An 18,935-nucleotide genomic window follows, 5' to 3' on the forward strand; every position below is an offset into this window, starting at 1 on the left:
TTGTGGAATATCACTTAACTCATGTTCCTGTCTCTCTCTGCATACCCACCTGCTGATGCTGTGAACACGCACTGGTGGGCGATGCTATTTATCAGCTGTTGCCTGAGGCACCCTTCTGAGGTTGAGGCAATCGCCAAACAAGGAGAACATGAAAACATGATGCAGCTTTTGCTCTCCAAAAATAGCAGGAGAAAGTCAATGAATCATCTCTCTTTCCCTGCCCTCAGGCTGCAGGGATCCTCAGGACAGATATGTCTGCAGCATCTGAAGGATTTAGCCCCTGCTTTTTGCAAACAGCATCAAAAGGGAATTCAAAGAACTCCCTGCTCTTCCCGGAAGCAAGAAGATTGCTTCAAGGAGGGGCAGGAAGATCTCACCTCTCCTTTAACACCCTCCCACTCGAGAAGCATTTTGTTAGTGGTCACTGACTTACGTTTGCAGGCATCTGGGGCAGAGAAAGGCTTCCTGAGGTCCCGGTAGAAGCCCGGCTTGCAGCGCTGGCAGTGCTGCCCTTCCGTGTTGTGCTGGCAGTTGTCGCAGACACCACCACTGCGATTGCCTGATGCCAGCCACGCATCCATGTCAAAATGACAAGTGTCAGCATGTCCATTACACTTGCATGCTGAGATGAAGAGAAAGGGAATGGAAAGACTCATTAAGGCAGTGAAAGATGTTGATTTATAGAAAAGAGTTGTGAAAAATCTGAACCACATTTTGGAATAAGAGAGCTGACCCATGAACCTGTTATTCATTCAAAGGCATGAAGTATCATCACAATTTCATCCACACTCCACAACCTCTAGAGGTCATATTTAAGGAAAAAATGATTTCTTTAACTCTTTTATTTCCAGTATGGGTTTCGCAGTACAGGTTGGTGCAGGAAGACCTCACTGGTTCTGCTGGGGCAGAATCCTTTCCTCTCTGTTTCAGAGAGGAGTTCTCTGTACAGCATCTGCCATGTGGATGCTGTCAGGATGCTCCTTTCATCTGATGGAAGGAAAAGGCAGGTGGAAGGGAGGTGTGTGGGAGAAGGCAAGCATCCCTCTTTCCCTGTCTTGGCAGTGGAGGAAGTCTGGATGCACACATGCCTGAAGTCAGGGGCCAAGTGAGATCTATTCCACCTCCTGCTTATCAAATGCTGGTGGTGGAAACAGGGATTCACTGTCATTCCCTTGGGGAACATCCATACTGCAGTGAATGTGACCACAGCACACATGAGAAGGCTGATGCTAGCTTCACTGTTGATATTATTGTAGCCGGGGAACAATGGCATTCAGTATGCCTGCAAACCTTTCTGGGGTGGTGTAGTTAAACCTTAGTGCCTTTCTGATTAGACTGCTGCTGATACTGAAGCAGACTGCCCCATGAGCTCTGCAGTCCCATGCAGCCTGCACTCACCCTGAGCATCCTGCCCAGAACCGTAGAAGTAATCCCTAAACCTCCCCAGAGACCACACTTTCTCCTACCCCCAGTGCCCAGGGGGTGAGCAAAGCCCATGTCCAGAAGAGAAGGCCATGCCTCCCATAAACGTATCTGTCAGTGCTGCCCAGGGAGAGGACAATGCTGGCTGCCTGTTGCCTTCAAGGCACCCCAGCAGCCTGCAGTATGCCCACTGCAGAAGACCATATCCCAAGGAGATGCACTTGGGTGTCACAGAAAGGCCAAATCAACAGACAGCATGGTCCTGTGAGGATTTCGAAGTGAGGGGCTGTGCAAACAGGGCTGTTTCTGCTATATAAACATGTGGTAGGTTCTGGGCAGAGCATGGCATGGGTTCTCCACTCACTGAGCTGTTTTCCACCACAGTATCTGCTGCCTCTTGGAAATACAGGAGAAAGGCACAGGAGGAGAAGCATTATGCTCCAGAAGAGGCCCTGGAGACACTGTTCCTGGCTGGCTACTTACATCGACACTCTTTGGGGGCTCCGGTTTTGCCATCGGCAGCCTGCCAAGGCTGGTCATTGTAGAGCGGGGCGCAGTGCTGGCAGTGGGATCCTGCTGTGTTGTGCTTGCACATGCATTTCCCATGGACCTAGTAAGGGAAAGAGAGCAAGGATCACCTACAGTAAAGCCCAAAGAGTCTCCAGGACACAAGCAATGCCAACATACAGGAGATACCGCGCCAGCTGGACACTATTACATAGACTAGAAAGAGGGCGAGCCTGATGTCTGCCTTTATGTCCAGTTCAGTCAAAGGCAAATATTCTGCAGTTATATTTTCAATTAGATCAGTATTTGTGGATCTGCATGTCATGGTATTGTATAATCATAACTTTATTATATTTTTGAGAACGTAAAGGACCTTTAGCAGAGAGTTTCCAGCTGAAGCATGAATTTCCAGGAGAGAAAAAAAAAGGGCCAAGATTCAAAGCATCCCTGGGAAACACTGCAAAACCTTTCTCTTTTTCTCCCTCCCAAACATGAATACACCTTGCAGTACTGCAGAAATAGCACCCACAATGTCAGCAGCCAGCTTTGTGTGCCTTGCCATCACCAACATAAGTACAAGAAAAAAAATATAACCCCCCAAAACACAGATATCCACTCATCCTAGGCAACTGGGAAGAATCTAGGAATAACAGAGGAAGAGCCAAGGATAGCACAAGAACCATGAGTGACTATACTCAGATATGCTCATGACAGATAGATAATTTAACAGCTAGACAGTCTCATGGAAGGGGGGTAATTAGAGATGAAAGGCCAGCGTAGCACACTTAGTGCCAGCTGCCCTGTCAGCTGCTGGCATTACTCACACTGTTGGCAAAAAGAAAGAAAACAGGACGTAGCCAGAGGGCAAGAGCAACCCGACAGCTCCTAGATGCAATGAAATCAAGCTCTAAAGCAGCATGGCTCTGCTGGCAAGGCTGAAGGCCCTGCCTTTTCCTGTGGAGTGTGGGGAGCAGCTACTTACCATAGCTATTTGGTGGCTGCCTGTGGTTGCAGCTTTACTCCTTTGACATTTTGCTATTAAGTACAGTTTTATTAAGTGCATTTCATTTAAAAGTCTCCCCAGATGCATGGCCAGACTTTAACACAACCAGCATCCCGTGTTTGCTGAAACGAGCTGAGAGATGCCTTACCACCCTGGTGCCCCTTCCTTCACCAGTCATAGGGAAAGTGGTAGAGAAAGGAAGGCAACAAATTGAGTATGGTTCTGCTTCTCTTGCTGCTCAAAGACCTCAGCCTGCCCTGCCAGCATGGTCCTGAGCTTATACCACAGGTTGGTCATAAAACCAAAGGAGCTGGGGAGCTGCACCAGCTGTTTTCAGCATCAGGAACAATACAGGGCAGTCGGGGTGCCTGGTGATCCAGCTCAGATCTGGGGCATGGCTTCAGCTACAGGAAAATGCTGCCTTCCGCTCTGTTTAAGTTGTGGTTTTCCAAGTGTGCTATTCCTAACTGTATGACTGCTGATGAGACCTGCCATGAAAAAGGTTTCTGAAAAACCTGAGCAGTAAACAAAACAGAAGAGGAACTTGAACATGTCATAAACAGCTCCTACTTGTTACGTAGGTTCACCCCCACCCCCCCAATACACTCCTGGCTAATGATAACTTTCTGATCTATTTATTTGTAATGAATAGATTTCAGCTGCTCTCTCACAGGGGTCAGATGTAACCAGCACAGACAACACTTTAAAGCCGACCTAGAAAGTCCTTAAAAGACTTTTCAGCAGCAATGCCAACAACAGAAACTTTCAAAAACTTTTCAAGTGATCCTTTCCTGTCCTATTAAAATGTCTGGATCATCAAAACAGGAGTAAGCAAAATACAGTACAGCAACTGGACTGCGTAAGCAATGGACAGATACAGATGGAGTCAGACAGAATGCTCAAGCATCTAAAATAAAGCAGAAATACTAAGATAACATCGCTCTCTGTTCTGTTTGGCCTCATCACAGTTGGTCTCACTGCAGATACTAGTTGGGGTGCCTGGTTTACTGTATCTATTTATGCTTAAATGAGTGCTAAAGTTTGAAAAGAATGAGAAGCACCTGCAGAGGCACAGCACATGATGGACCAGCTGGCCCTCTTCTGCATCAGAAGCAGCCACAGAGGCTCCAGTCTTTGGGAGCAAGCTTTGGCACAGGCAACAGGGTTCCCAATTCCCACAGTGCTGTGCCTTTACAGCAGTGCTACCAAATGGGCTGGAGCCTAAGAAAACTCAGCCTCTCAAGGCCCCTCCAGGTCCCATGGTGACCCCAGCCCCTTTCAGCCAGGCAGAGCGGAGCACAGACCTGCTACTGAACAAGACAAACAGCTAAATGGCCAGCCTTAACTGAGCAAGAGGAGGGAAACGGGGTCTTTAATAACTTGTTTCTCAGCACAGCTGTTCAGTTAATACCTTTTTCCCCCCTATTCCTTTTACCCAGAAATTTAATGAATGTCGGACCTAAGTGCTTCGAAAACCTTGCCTCAGGCTGATGTATTTATCCCCTTTCAATAGCATTATAATGGTTACACCTCTAAATAACTAAAACAGCTCTGCTTTAAAATATCTCTCCATCCTAGCTTTATCCCATTGAAGAAAATCTCTTTTTTCTTCTAATAATTCCAGCATGACAGAAAGGATTTTTGTGCATTGGAAGCAACAAAAGAAGGTGAATATTAGCAAGCTCTTTCTTGCAGCCCATAGCAGACAGGTATTTTTTAAATTATAATACTGTGACAGCTGAAAATGGGAGAAAGACAGGATAAGAAGATGGGGTAATAGAAGGCGGCAGGTGAAAAACAGCCAGTAGACTGTCTATGCCAGCCAAAATTAATGCTTGTAAAAGCTGTAGGAGGGCCAGATGCAAGACTACAGCGCCCTGTAAATTTCCTGTTGTGCCATGGAGCAGTTGGGAGCCAGGGCTGAGAAACCAGCCCAGTAGCTCTGCTGGGACCTGAGGTAGAGTGTGGAAATGATGGACCTGTCCCTGAGGATTTCTCTGTAATTTCAGCACCTTTCTGAAAGCAGTATGTGACCCTCACACATTTTTTCCTCCCTTTTCATTCACCTGCTTTTATGTTTAACTGTAAGGCATACCCACTTGGGTCATTCTAGCTCATTGCTAAGTACATAACACAATTCCCAGTACATCTCACCCTTTTCAGCATTCACATGGCTCTCGACTCATTTAAGCAGCAAAGACTTCTCATACCATTTTTCATTTTGACAGAGGGCCTTTACATCCCAGTTCACTTTCACACTGTTTCCCTTCTTAGCTCGACAGCCCTGTTGCAGCGTCAGTCATTAGAGGGCACAATGCAAACAGTGTTACAAAAGTTGACTTCCGTAAGATGAACGAGCGGCTGATTTCTCTATACAAAGACAGTTGCTAAGGCATGCTTCCTTCCAGAGCCTTTTGTTGCTGAATTATAACCTTCCAATGCTTCCTTTCAGATTGCAAATACATAGGGTTTTTTCTTTAGTCAAATGCTATAAAATACTTTCCCCCCTATTTATCATGTTCCAAAATGTTGGGTAGTGAGAAAGAAATCCTGCGTCGAGGCAAAAATGCTTTCAGCCACCTGTTATGAATAGGTTTTTATTGAAAGAACTCACCCACTATATAGAGTCCAAAACAAACGCACACTAAAAAAAATTGATGTCCCCAAGTGTAAATAGGCTAAATAGCTGGGAGGGGCAACTGCTTTTAATAGCATTTCTTTCTTGGAACTGCTAAAACTGTATTTTCTCTATTTTTTTTACTTTCCTGGAAAACGAGCATAATATCAGCCTAAAGGAAAATCACATCATTCATGCTGGGTTTCTAACGATAGCTTTTAACTGTGTTGCACTAGAGCCACTGTGCCAATTTTAGAACCAATGCCTACTGGCTGCTGTCAGCATGTGGGGAGGTATTCTTTCCCAAAGCACCATACAACCAAATTTCTGTATGAGGAAATTCTGATATCCTATCTTGTTCTTGTGAAAGAATACAAAGCTTGTCCATGGTGTGGGAGCTGTCTGGTGGGCTTTTTTTATGCCTTGCACAATAGGCTTCTGTCAGTGGTGCTGGAAAAGACCTTCAGCACCTTTTGATGTCAGTAGCATGATAACAATTTATAACAGCTACTGGGTTGGCCACATGGGAAGGGGGAGGCAGATTCACCTTGTCTGACTATACAGAAGTGCTTTAGCATAGTATCTCTGTCTACCTGGGATCCCAACCATGCTGTATCTCTCCACCCCTTCATAATTATGGAAGGAGCTTGGGGATATGAGCTGGCTAACCAGGGTACATAAAATGCATGCCTAAAATTAGGTGAGGTATATCTGGGGTTTGGTGTCTCATTGTCAGGCAGCTGTCAGTAATCAAGTTCAGATGCATTCATTCACTGATCAGGTTCCTGAACTTATTTTTCTGTTCAGATTAGAAAATAAAGAACAGTTCCTGGAAAAGTCCTTGGCTTACATTGACACAGCACCTTGGACTATTAAAGAAGTGTGTAAGTGTAATTGCAGCAGTATCATTTCAGTATGGCAGCAGCACCACACCAAACTGCTTTGGGCATGTGTCTTAAGTCCATGGAAAGCTTCACTGAAGATAGAAATAAGTTCTAATTTCCCACTTCCTTTTTTCAGAGCAAAGAGAGCTGCTGTATCATGTTATTTAAACTGACATTGAGGGAAAAATAGAACAAGAGGATGAACAAACCCATACCACTTCTTATGTTCTCACTCTGCTCAATGGAGGTGAAAGATGTGTAGATGGGGCTGCACTAGGAGGAGTGCAAGAGAGAAAAGGAGGGACAGAGTGGAAAACATTAGATAGTTGATAATACTGGATTACCAGTGAGATAATGAAGTCATCCTTTGATTGTATGATCTCATCTCACAGGTGTAAAAGCAGGAAGCCACAGTAAGGCCACAGCCCTCTAAGACTGATAGTTTAGGCCAACCTTCAACTGAGCTGTTGCAGGATTCTGCAGTCAGGGAGGGACAATGAGTCTCCAAGATGGATAAGTCCTGCCCTCAGCTTGAGGCACAACTCCACAGCCGACAAGAAGTATCCCTGTGTTTGCTTTCCTCACATTGGAGTCCTAAAGTTCAAGATCCTACTTATCTCCAGGCTGATCTCCTCTTTCATGACACAACAGGCCATGTGGATGCCTCACCTTTAGCTGGTGAGGGACCAAGCACATGCAGCAGCAGCTCCATGCACAGAGATACTGGCAAGGGGTGAGAAGCTCCTATGCTACAGATCAGCCAGAAAACCCAGTCTTCTCATGGACACTGAAGATCAGGAGCAACCTCTGGTGAATGTGAATCCATTTCTCTACTTGCATGGGTGGTTTGCCACGTAATGCAGCTCACAAACTGATCCAACTGCTTTGCATGGTACAGTGTGAGGTACGTCTGTCTATACACATTTTTTCTGCGGCATGCATTAGGCTGTTGTTGATGAGATCAGGGTAGTGACCTTTTGAACAAATTTGGGAGAAGCAGGGAAGAGAAGGAGGTATATCTGTATCATCCTGATAGCTGTCCCACATAAGTGTGTAACATGGGATCACAGTACCCACAAGGAGCAGCCCTTCCCATTGCTGGAAGATAGCCAGGTCTTCTCTGTAGTCTTGCCCTGAAGCTCATGGAGAGATAGGAGCCACACCTGTATATTCAGAGTTCACCTAAAGGCTGACATGGCATTTCTGGTGCTAAAATCAGAACCCAGAGCTTTCCTACATAAATTCCTTTCTCCTTCAGGAGAAAGGGTGAGCAGGGGAATTTCTGGCAAGCTTTGCTCTGTGGTACCTGCACAGTGACTGCCACAAAGAGAAACATGTCTGGGTCTTCCACTGGCCAAGAAGGGACTAAAACTAAGCCTGAAGTTAGGATTTTGCCTGTGGGCTGAGACTAAATAGGGGGTTAAGAAAACTTACAGATATAGTTTTTGGAAAAGGGTTGTTTGTGTTTTTTTTTGTTATGTTCTGTTTTGGTTAGTTCTTTTAAGTGTCTTAAACTTGCTTAAATTTTGATGTTAACTTTCTAAATCATGGAGTATTCTTCAAGTGTGCTCTGGTCTAAACAAGCATAAAAACAGAGCCAGATTTTATAATCATATTGTGAAATGGTAACGTGCTTCCCAGCTTTTGTTGTCCTTGGTTTTATAGTGAAGGTTCTGCTAAAACCCCATATGGATACAGTTATATAAAGGCAAAACTGAAGTCCCCATCTCACACTTGAATGACTGACTGTAATTCTTCAGAAGTATCTTCTAGGTGACTTTTTACTGTCAAGTACAAAAAATGCTCCCTTTCTGAAATCCTGCTCTCTTTTCAGAAGTTTCTCTGACTTTTCCAGTTAAGCAGCCACAGACCCCACAATCTTTTGTCCCTTTTCTGTTCACACACACACACGTGTATTGCTTTCATCTTGGAAATAATCCTCTCTTCTCATCTTCAAGCAATGCACTGGCAAACGCCTACTAGTGTACACAAGCGGGGTGTCACTGCAGTCCCTGAATCACAGCAGCCTCGCATCAGGCTGGAGCCTGGCACAGACCAGGCTCAGTTCCAGCTGCCTCAGTCCTATGATGGAAAAAGTGGTACTGGGAGATGAAACATCTTACCACTCCCTGACCCTCCTGCAAACCCTGGGGCTATATCATTCCTACACTGGCACAGACCTTATGGGACATGCGGAATAAGCTGTAAGGCACAGTAAAATGAGTCAGCTTCACTGCAGAAACGTCACCTTTGGGACTCCTGCCACATACGTGTTTATAACCGGAGTTGAACTTCAGTCCCCCCGGGGCCGGAGCAGCAGCTTGTTGCTATTTCTTGCTTTGGTTTTCAGTGTGATTTTGGCACTTGACTCCTTCCCACAGCACTGCCTGTTACCTGTGCGCTATGGTTTTCATAGGCTACAGCCATACTGGAAGCGTGTTTGGCTGCAGGCTCTGTTACAACTCCCTGGGGCACGCTCCCGTGCAATTGCATCCCACTGAAATAATCCTGAGCAAACAGCTCCTTTCAAAGGCTTGCGCTCAGGGAACATTTGTGGAAAGCAGAACAGTGCTACTTGAAACAACCTTATCAATCATAGCACTGCATGCTTTCAAATTGGTGTATTTTCAAGATGTTGCAAGACTAGCCCTATTAGAAGGGAAACATGCTGTCTGCTTCATGCCTGAGACCATAATTTAAGTGATATGAGAGTTCCCCGAAGAGCTGGATGAATGCCAGACCTCCTTACCTCAAGTAACTGCCTTATGGGTTTTTTATGATCTTTTCCTTTCTAACATTATTCAGCACAGTATGTTTGACTGCCCTGGCTTTCCCTCTGCTCCTTTGCCAGCAAAGCCAGGACTTTCAGAGCCAGCCAAGATGGCCAGAAAGCACAAGATGTGTTGGGGGCATTTTGTGTCCCAGACTGGCAGGGAGCAGGCATGCCATGCTGCAGGCATCCAATGTATGGGTTGCTGCTGTGTCTATCACCTCCCCAAGGGATTAGTGGTCCTCACTTTTTTTAGGACATAGGAGGAGCGATTTGAGCTCAGAGCTTTTCTGATGGGATTCCCCTCAAAAACGGAGCACAGGGCTTTTATCTGGAGAAAGGTATTGAAAACTCCAACAGAAAAGCCTGGGAGTGAGAGCCAAAGCCCAGCTCTCTGGCCTTTTGCTTCAGGACCCAATCCAACATCTGAAGATATGGACACAAGATGTGCAGTGCCTTCAGAGAAGCTCATCTCCTTCTTAATCATCAAAATGCCCTCCATTTATAATATTTTACCTATTGTGTTATTGCAAATTACTGTGGAGCACTCCTGAAGGATAAGACTGCTGGTGGACCCCACACCAAGGCACAAAGGAAGCCCAGTGCTTCAGCCTGATGTGAAGACCACTTCCCTTGTAAAGACCACATTTGTTCAGTGAGCTTTGAATTCAGGGCATCGCATGTCAAATAATGCATACTTGGACCTACACCATACTCTATACTGTCCCCACTATTTTTAAGACCCTGTTTTCCTGCAGTGCAGACATTGTTGCGCACGTGTACATACCACTTGGAAAACGCCAGCTGCCTTGATGGGCTTGAACCCAGCGACGGGGACGCAGTGGTCAGCATGGCCATTGCAGAAGCAGCTGCCCTTCACGATGAAGTCATAGATGGCGTAGTGCAGGGCCGGGGAGGGCTGCGGGACCCGGGGGGCCAGGCCGGGCGGGAGGCAGGGGCAGCCCTGCCGCTCCAGCAGCTGCACCCGCAGGTTGGTGATCTTCAGCTGTGCCTGGGCTTCTGCGCTGTACGGGTCCTCCACAGCATGTGGCGGTGACAGGGCTCGATATATCACCTGTGCAGAGAAATGCAGCAAGAGAAGCAGAAAGGAGAATGTCAGCCAGCCCCACCGTGATCCAAGGCAATGGGAGCATCCCCTGGGAGCATGTGCCAAGTTCTCATTTGCTCTTCTGCCTCTGCAAGAAGCAGGAGCAGCAAATCCATCTCCACCCTGTTGTGGGCAAAATGACCCCCCTGTGTCACTCTATGTCCCTTTACACTTGAAGTCTGTACCCTACAGGTGTCAAGTGGTATTTCACCATTAACTTGAAGCAGAGGTTAGTGCCACCGGTACATGCCGTGGCCCAGCACAGGGACTAGCAGTCCTGCAGGTGATGCTCAGGTGGAGGCTCAGGTTATCTTCATTAACCTTTCCTCCCCCAAGATGGCTGTAGTTTCAACAGATAAAGACCAGATCTCCAAATATTTGGCTCCTATCAGTCCCAGGCTCCTTCCTAGTGGAAAAGTGATTAGATGTGGCAATTCAATTAGTGACAGCAAGCCAATAGTCAGAAAACTGAGATAAGAAGGAAAGAAAAGTGGGGGGCTTCTGAAGATTAAACAAATACTTATCAGTCAGTATTTAACTTTGGTCTGATTGTATAGGTAAATATTGGGTCAAGATGAAAATTGAGAGCACTAGATAAAAATAACCAATATTATTGAAGAGGTTTATTTGAAAGTTGTTGGTCTAGCTGCCTACAGTGAGACATCAGAAACAGCTTATATTTCATATAACTACTGCTGGCATTAACCCACACATTTACGACACTTGTATTAGTTAACAGGACATTCAACTTACAGTGACACTTTCTAAATAGTTAAACAGCCTTTACTGAACAGCCACTGAAGGCTTGATGAGCTACAAGATTTGGAGCCACATTCAGTCAGTCACTCAATGAGTGTTTGAGGGTGGGATGCAGCCTGAAAGCTCAATGCACAGCTCTCAGCAGCAGCTTAAAAACTCTTTGAAATGCCCTGCTGAGAACCACCCATGCCACCTGAAGAGCCAGCCCACTTCCCACAGACAGCAAGGCGGTGTGTGGTAGCAAAGGGTGGCCATCCTTTTCTGCCAGGAGGTTCTGTGGAGTGCCCAGCAAGAGGCAGCATATCAGCCTGCCCGGACTGCTTATGGGGATCAAAGCCTCCTCTCCCTAAATCTGCTTCTCACAAGGATGTGGCTGATATGCTTCTGCTGATGAAGGCTCCCCTTTTATTTCACCAGGATTCAGGGATCCTGGAAACAATAATCCTAGCACTACCAGCTCGCCTGTCTGCAGGCTTTGCCTGCCAGTTGCCACTGCCGTCAGCCCCACCATTGCTGGCACTGCTCTTGGCTGGGACCTGGTTTTCCTCCAGAGCTGCCAAGATCCAGCTGGAGGAAGCTTTGTCCCGGCTGGAAGGAGATTTAGAGCTCATTTTGGAGCTGAATGGTGGCAGCGTGCTTTTGCGTGTCCTGTCAGCTTGCCAAGCACAGATGCGACCAAGCGCCAGTGACAGTGGGGCTCAGGCATGCTGGTGCTGGGCACTGTGCACTGTCAAGCACATTGTGCTGCACGCCCCATTCTGCCATCCTGCAAACGCTCCCTTCCAAAGGCATTTGAGCATCTTCTGCCAGAAAGACGTAGATAAGGGAGAAGGTTAACCAGGAGAGGTGGTCAGAGGACAAGGCTGGTGAGCAGTACGCCCCTTGTGCAGAAATGCTGAGCATGATGAGGGGTATTAATAAACTAACACATTACAAAAGTTGAGGGTTTTTTTCCCCTCTCTTTCAGGAACGTGCAAAACCATTCTGCTTTCTTAAAATAAAAGTATCAAGCAGGTATGAACAGAAATCCAAACAAGCCCAACTGTTAGGTCCCGCATCTCTCCCCAGGACATGTTATTTACCAAATTTAAATCAGCGTCATTCTGTCACATTTACTCATTGGTGGCTTTGTGAACACAAGATGCTTTCAGATATGGAAAGAAAATTCCTTGGGAAACATCCAAACTGGAGACATTGATTTCCCTTTAGTCGAGATGATGGAAAATGCCAGGCTGAGAATTTTCAGTAAAAACTAGTATTTTGGGTTTCTTGTTATTAGATAAATTGTATCTCAGAGAGTTCTTTGTCCTGATTTAGATGAGAGCAGTGAAGCAGATACATTAATGGGAATGCTTTATGCTGGATGCAGCTGCAGACTTTCATCATTTTCAGTTTTTCTTGTTTATCTATCCCTGTTTAATATATGTGACTGGTGCTTGCAGTACTAGCAAAGACAATCACAGTGAGAAAATCAATAACCCTGAGCGCCTTCATGCTGAGAGAGTTAAATCTTGTCTGTGAGGAATTCAGGGGGAGTTATGCTGCTGATTTCAATGGAGCCAGTATTCCTGCTCAGGCCCCAAAATGTTACAAACATTTCTTTTTACGGCTACTTGAAAACAGTGATGTTAAACATGAGCCCTAACTGTAATTCCCTGGGGCTGTGGGCTCTCAGCTCTCCTTTCCAACTGTGCCTGGCAGCCCCAGATTCAGGGCCATGCTGCACCCTGCAAGTAGTACACCATAACGGGGTGAGCTTGGTTTCAGTGCTGCCAAGACAGTTAAACATCCTGATGCTTCCACCCCAGACGCTGGAAGCCCTGATTTAATAAAATACAAACCAGTCATTATAACATGTAGGACACCATACAAATAGCAATTCTCTGCTCTGCCCCACCAGATTGAGCTGGAGCCTCCAGAGACTTCATAATAATGTCAAGGATGTCTTTCCCACCAGGACTTCCCTGTTCAGTTGTTAACCTTGCCAATTTATCCCAGCCATCTCAGGAGTCAGCGTATCACTGGGGCCACCCTGCCCTCGTACAGCTGCTATGGGTCTGCAGCCCCATGCTGCCCTGAACCCAGCCCCACATACACTCATGTGCGGGTGCCAGATTTCCTGCTTTATCTCTCTTTGGACTTTTCTGTGCAATTCTCCCACCAACAGGACAGGACCAGGGCTGCAGCATCTTGTCTATGAATGAGCCATGGTTTCCACAGCAGATCTGACCAGGTTTTCACATCTATGGTTCTGCTGGCATCCCCCAGCTACCAGTCAAAGGCCTCCTCAACCAGAATATTGTTTAAACAGTGCAGGGGAAGTATGTTGGCAGGATTTGAAAAGAACGTGTTGCTGACATGCATAAACATCTGATGATGGGGTTTTGTAAACCCATCATTTCTCTGGTGTTGCTTGAAAGACTTTGGTCCCACTGCCCCGCTGCAGGCAGCTGACTCTTCTGATCAATTCTGTTGAGCCAGTGCTCCACAGCTGCTCTGAGATGCACATCACACATAGTGGTGATGTGCCCAATCTACAGCCATCATTTCCTCTTCCCAACAACTTTCCAAAGCCTTCCGGGTTTATGCAGCGGGGAAGCTGCCCTGCAACACCGTGCGCATATGTAGAGTGAAAACATCCTGCTCTCAAGCAGACTGCTCCAGCTGGCTGCAGTTTGGACACATAGACACCCTCTAATAAGTTTCCACAGCATTTCAGCTTCCTTACAGGCTGTCACAAGCAGCTCTTGCTCTGTTGATTACTTCACATGCTTTTTGTCTGAGTGGCACAAGAAGCCTCAGCTACTTGCCCTTCGGCAGATGCAGTAATGTAGCCCTGAGTATAAATAAAGCAGCAGCCGCGAGCATGCTGCACTCAAGTAACCGCTTGCACCACAGTGACCTCAATTTATAAATACATAAAAGTCCCCTTGCAAGAAGTACCTCAGCATGTTTACATGTGAGAGGCAATGAAAGGACATCCTTATATCTGTATCTATATCTGTATCTCCAGAGTGGGACGGAAAATGCTAATGAAGGATGCTGACAGCAACAAAATAGGCTCTGAAGTCAAATTTGTCTGAGGAAGTCAACAAAACCAATGAAACATTTGCCACCAACAAAACCCTCCCAACGAGTCATGGGTGCATCTCGGATCAGTGCAGCCTCCACCTGCTGCAGCCTGGACTTTTTTCAAGTATAAGTATCCACAGAGATAAAATGGACCCCTGAGGGACCCAGATGCCCATGACATTGAAGAGTCATGCATGATCCACAAAAAACTACTTCCTCGCAGACCTTCAGAAATAGGCACAACTGCAGAGGCCATGGAAAGGAACCTACAACCCCTGCACATGCACCCCTTCTCAGCGTCCAGCTGGAGATGCCATACCCCAACCTCCAAATGGGAGCCTGGCCTCAGCCAGAGCTTCCCCTGCTGAGCCTGAAAAGCATGAGGAGATGGTTCACAAAGTGACAAACAGAGGGAATAAATGGATGAGAGACTCAGGAAGCATATATACATGGGAACAAGCCAACAAATGGGAATATGGAAGAAAAAGCAATAAACAAATATTAAAAATATAAGCACTTTTTTATTTGCTTGTAAATGAAAACCAAGGTGGTAACACTGCAAGAAGTGACTTGCGGTTTCTTTCCAAAAGAGACTGATGGACTCTACCCTGCATCATCCAACCTGGATGCAGGAAAATGCAACACCTAACCCTATTAGTGATTCATCCATTTGGATCCTGGGGATTTGGTAAATTCAGTATTGCTTTGTTTGATTTTTGCTGCTGGTTTTATTTTTTTAATCTATTTTACAGGAATACAGGAAAAAATAATAAGAATAAAAAATTATGTAAGGTTTTCTGTCCTCTCCAAATAGAGACAGCAAAAGCAACCTTACAAAAGGGCATGTGATTTCTAGGTAAGTGTTTAACAGAAAAGTTAAGGTTTGCATTAGGAGTGTGTAGTGTCTCTTAGTATGCAGGCACTAAACAAATGCAGCTAGTTGGCCTGTATTATGGGGCTCTGTTGAATCTCCATGCCACTGGGAGCTATCTGGTTTATTTAGTGCCTGGAAAATGGTCTTGAAAATGTAAGCAGTAAAGGTGGTGCTGGAGCTCTGCCAGCACCAGGACCTCATCCATTGCCTCCTGAAAAATTCCCCTTGAGCCTGGCAAGCGGAGGATGTTAGGCATTGTCTGCCTGGAGCTGGCACTAAGGCAAAGGGAAGCCCTTGTGTCCCACCTCCCAGCTCTGGAATTTCTGGCTGCGTGCCCAGCATCACCTTACATCTGCTTGTGCCCCCAGGCCCTGTCTGTTGCTTGCAGAAGCTCACAGCCACAGCACAAGCTGAGATGCTCTGTGCTATACTGCCTGCCTGGTAAACCTCTGCCACCCCAGCCACCGTGTGCCTCTGCCACATCCTCCCCTGTGTGGCTGTGCCTCTCTCCACAGCCAGCCCAGCACACCCAGTCGCTTGGGCCCACTCCCATAGGGACTACCCAAGGGTGGGAACTGCTTTCAGCCTTGGCTGGTCTTGTTCAGAAAAGTTTAGCTGGTAAATGTTACTGAGCCAATTAAGCTTTCCTTCTCAATAGATGTAAAAGTTAAAAGTACTAATTTATCTTGATAAACATTATGGAAAGCTCACAGAAGGCAATAAGACTGATTTGTAGACATGAATAATTGAAATACTACTAATAATGATGATGCAACATGTGTATGCCCACTGGGGCTGTCTATAATGTCAATGTGCCACAGTGCCTGTGTTCAACTTCCACCCAAGAAACTGCATAAGGAACATTAAACTCATCATCACTGCAAATGCCTTATTAGACATTCCTTTTTTTCACTTGCAGATGGCATTGGATGTAAGTTTAGCTGCAGAAATCCAGTGCCAGCCAGGTACTCCCACTTCAGAGGGTGTTCTCACACCCCATTTACAGACCCCTGCTTGGTCACCCTTCAGTGGTGCAGAGGAACCTTGGCGCTGAGACTGCTTAGGGCAGTATCACCCGCAGGCTCCTCTAATGTACTTCTTTGCTTTTCTGCCTCTCAGACCAAGTGGACTGCAGGGAAGAAGAGCCTTTCTTTTTCTCACAGAGAGGTCTGACCATCCCCTCCATATGCACATTGATGGTGCACACATCAGCATCATCAGGATGAGATAAAACAGCAACAGAAATTGGGAAACCTGCCTTGCGTCTGCAGAGAGGTGACCATCAGAGACATTAAGATCACAGCAAGCCTGTCTGTTGGGCCACAGTGTGATGCAACTGTCCATATCCCTAAGCAACGGTGACAGAAACCCACTGTGTACCACCATCAGCAGCCCCTGAGCTCCTTGAGATGCTGGAAAAATGGCACTCCTGCAGCTATTACAGCTGCTTCATATATTTTGACAAAGGACAGCATTTGGCCAGTGTCTACAGCCCTTCTGCAATCTCTACAGCACATGAAACAAGGCAAATAATCCCCTGTCTCAACATCCAAAAGTTATGCAATCTTAAAAAGACTTCAGAAGAAAAATCCAGCTATTTCAAGTAACCAGCCCTTGCAGGGGCCTTGGCAAATTAACTTGTATCAAGGCAACTTTTATCTTTTGGGAAACTCTAGGCATTCTTCTGCCATTCTCAAAACTGAGAAGCTGTATGGAAAGAGCTCCTACGCACACACAGCAGCCGGCTTGTGAGGGGCTAGAAAAGGCATGAGGAGAGCTAGGCAAGAGCCTCAGGATTTCTCCAGGATCCTGGACATTTCTGGCAACAATCAATCAGACAAGAGCCATCTTCTCAGCTTCCTTTCAACATCCCACTGCACAATTCCATTAGATGAAAATGAAACACTGCTAGGTCATGCCCCTCTTCATGCAGACAATGATCACAGAAGTGATGTTCTTACTAGAAAAATATTTCTCCAGCTCAAAACAGCTCAAAACATTTGGATTTTTTCACCTCCAGTTGACAGTGCTTCTCCAGAAATTGACAGTTTATTCCAAAAGCTTTATTTTGCCTAATCACTACTTTCACTCGTCAAACAGAATGAAACACTCAGTTTCTTGGCTCACAAACCCCTCCAGATACATGATACCATTGGCTATGCACTATCAAGGGAAATAATTACTGCTTTTTTCTCATCTTCAGAATCATGGTTTCCAAGGTTGCACTATCCCGAACAGGAAAATGATCCAGCATATTTCAGCTGATTATATGAAGTCCCTTGACTGATCAGCAAGAAAGATGGTATTTAAATACTCTTCCCTCTGGCAATTCCCCTCCTTTCCCTATCCCCCTCAAAGATTTATGTTCTCAGCCTTGGCCTGTTGGCAGTACCTGCTGTGCGGATAGAAGACCAAGAAAATCTGGAGGTAGCTCCAAAGAGGCAGACAGAGAACAAGACTTGCTTGTTTGTAAGCAGCGCTGTCAGAAAAGCTGGCTCACTCCCCAGAGCTGCAGAATAACCCCTGTCACAGTTTCTGAGCATGACACACCTGAGCATGACACACACTGCAAAAGCCTGCAAGGCAGCAGGTTAGTGTTTCAGCAACTGCAACAGTACTAAGGATCAGGGGGAATTCTTTCAGCCTAAAAGTAATCCTATTTCATGAATACTTCTCAATTGCTCTTGTCTATAAGAAAAGGCTTTGTGTCAATAGAAGCGGCTGCTTAAACCGTTTTATGATGAGCTACACCTAATTTTAGGAAAAAGAACACCTGTCTGAATTACATGCAAACATGCATGGTCAAAAAGGTCATGAGAAACAGTACCCCCTTTCAATCCATGGCTATAGATTTTCATCACAGCAATGAGGAATGCTGTGGAGAGGCTGGTGATAGAGAGTCATGGTATGTGTGTCTAGTAAGCTTGCTTTCGGACATTAACTTCTTTTCCTCCTGGAAATGTTGCCTAGGGAGAATTTGAAGACTTCACCATTTGTGTAGGATTTTGAACACTGGTAGACTGGATATCTCATGCCTACACCCACTGTGCATGGTGATTAATCTCAGATTAAATCCCCATGAATTTTTGATCCAAAACTTTAGAGATGCGTCAATTCACTCCTTTAGGTTACAGACTTCCCATGTCACTGGTTGTATCCAAGAATCCCAAAGAGAAACATGGCAGCCCCACTTTCCAGCCAGCAAACTGGGAGCTTCATGCCAAAACTGAACCGTGAAATGAAGCAGTGGGATGCTGAATAGAGGTTCTGGCTGCACCACTAAAATCCTGTGGCACTTCTCTCAAGGGAAGCAATAGTCCTGCTTACAAGGCCAGGTGCCAATTCAGAGAATTAAATTCTGCCTACCCAAATTCCTCTTGTTTCATGTGGATACAGTGCTCTTCACTTCCTACATAAGGAGTTTGGAAAGGGTCTCCTGAAGTCCTGCGACCCATTCCCTCCTGCTGTTGGCAGCCTACAATATACCCCCTTTTCAGAAACTGGTCAAGCTACCTCTGAAGAATAATTTGTTTTAGCCATAACTGGGGGCTGATCCAGAAGCCCTCATCCACAGCTGTTAGACACCTGCTGTTCTAAATGGGGGACTGCTGCTACACACTGTTAAACACTGGCTATGCTCCATCCCAGAGGCAGCTACATTTCAAGAGCTAGTCAAGCAGAGGGCCAACCACCAAGTGCCAAAAGCACTGGGAAAGCCAAGGAGAAAAGGAGACAATGAGACCTTCCTGTGAGTTAGCTGCAACTGGGGGAATCATGCCAAGGATCACCGGACAGGTTGGAGAAACATCTTGCTCCTCGCATGCCCTGGTCCTCCAGAGATGCTGAGCACCTGGAAGGCTTGGCAAAGGGATATGTCACTCCTCAGGACTGTTCACAGCAGAGGGAGAGGGATTTGTCA

General features: G+C 46.1%; 1 protein-coding gene across 2 annotated transcripts in view; it reads right to left on the bottom strand.

The window, feature by feature from the left end:
* NTN4 (netrin 4) overlaps positions 1-18,935 on the bottom strand; it is a 45,138-nt gene that overhangs the window by 15,915 nt on the left and 10,288 nt on the right. For both annotated transcript variants that reach the window (XM_057425019.1, XM_057425010.1), the window contains exons 3-5: positions 9,991-10,278; positions 1,906-2,032; positions 434-622 (exon numbers count right to left, since the gene is read on the bottom strand). In XM_057425019.1, the coding sequence (XP_057281002.1) occupies positions 434-622; positions 1,906-2,032; positions 9,991-10,278 (604 nt within the window). The remainder of the gene's footprint in view (positions 1-433; positions 623-1,905; positions 2,033-9,990; positions 10,279-18,935) is intronic.

This window comes from Pezoporus wallicus, unplaced genomic scaffold, assembly GCF_028554395.1.
Source record: "Pezoporus wallicus isolate ANWC-B61680 ecotype Strahan unplaced genomic scaffold, APGP_CSIRO_Pwel_v1 scaffold_3294, whole genome shotgun sequence".
Taxonomy (NCBI): domain Eukaryota; kingdom Metazoa; phylum Chordata; class Aves; order Psittaciformes; family Psittacidae; genus Pezoporus; species Pezoporus wallicus.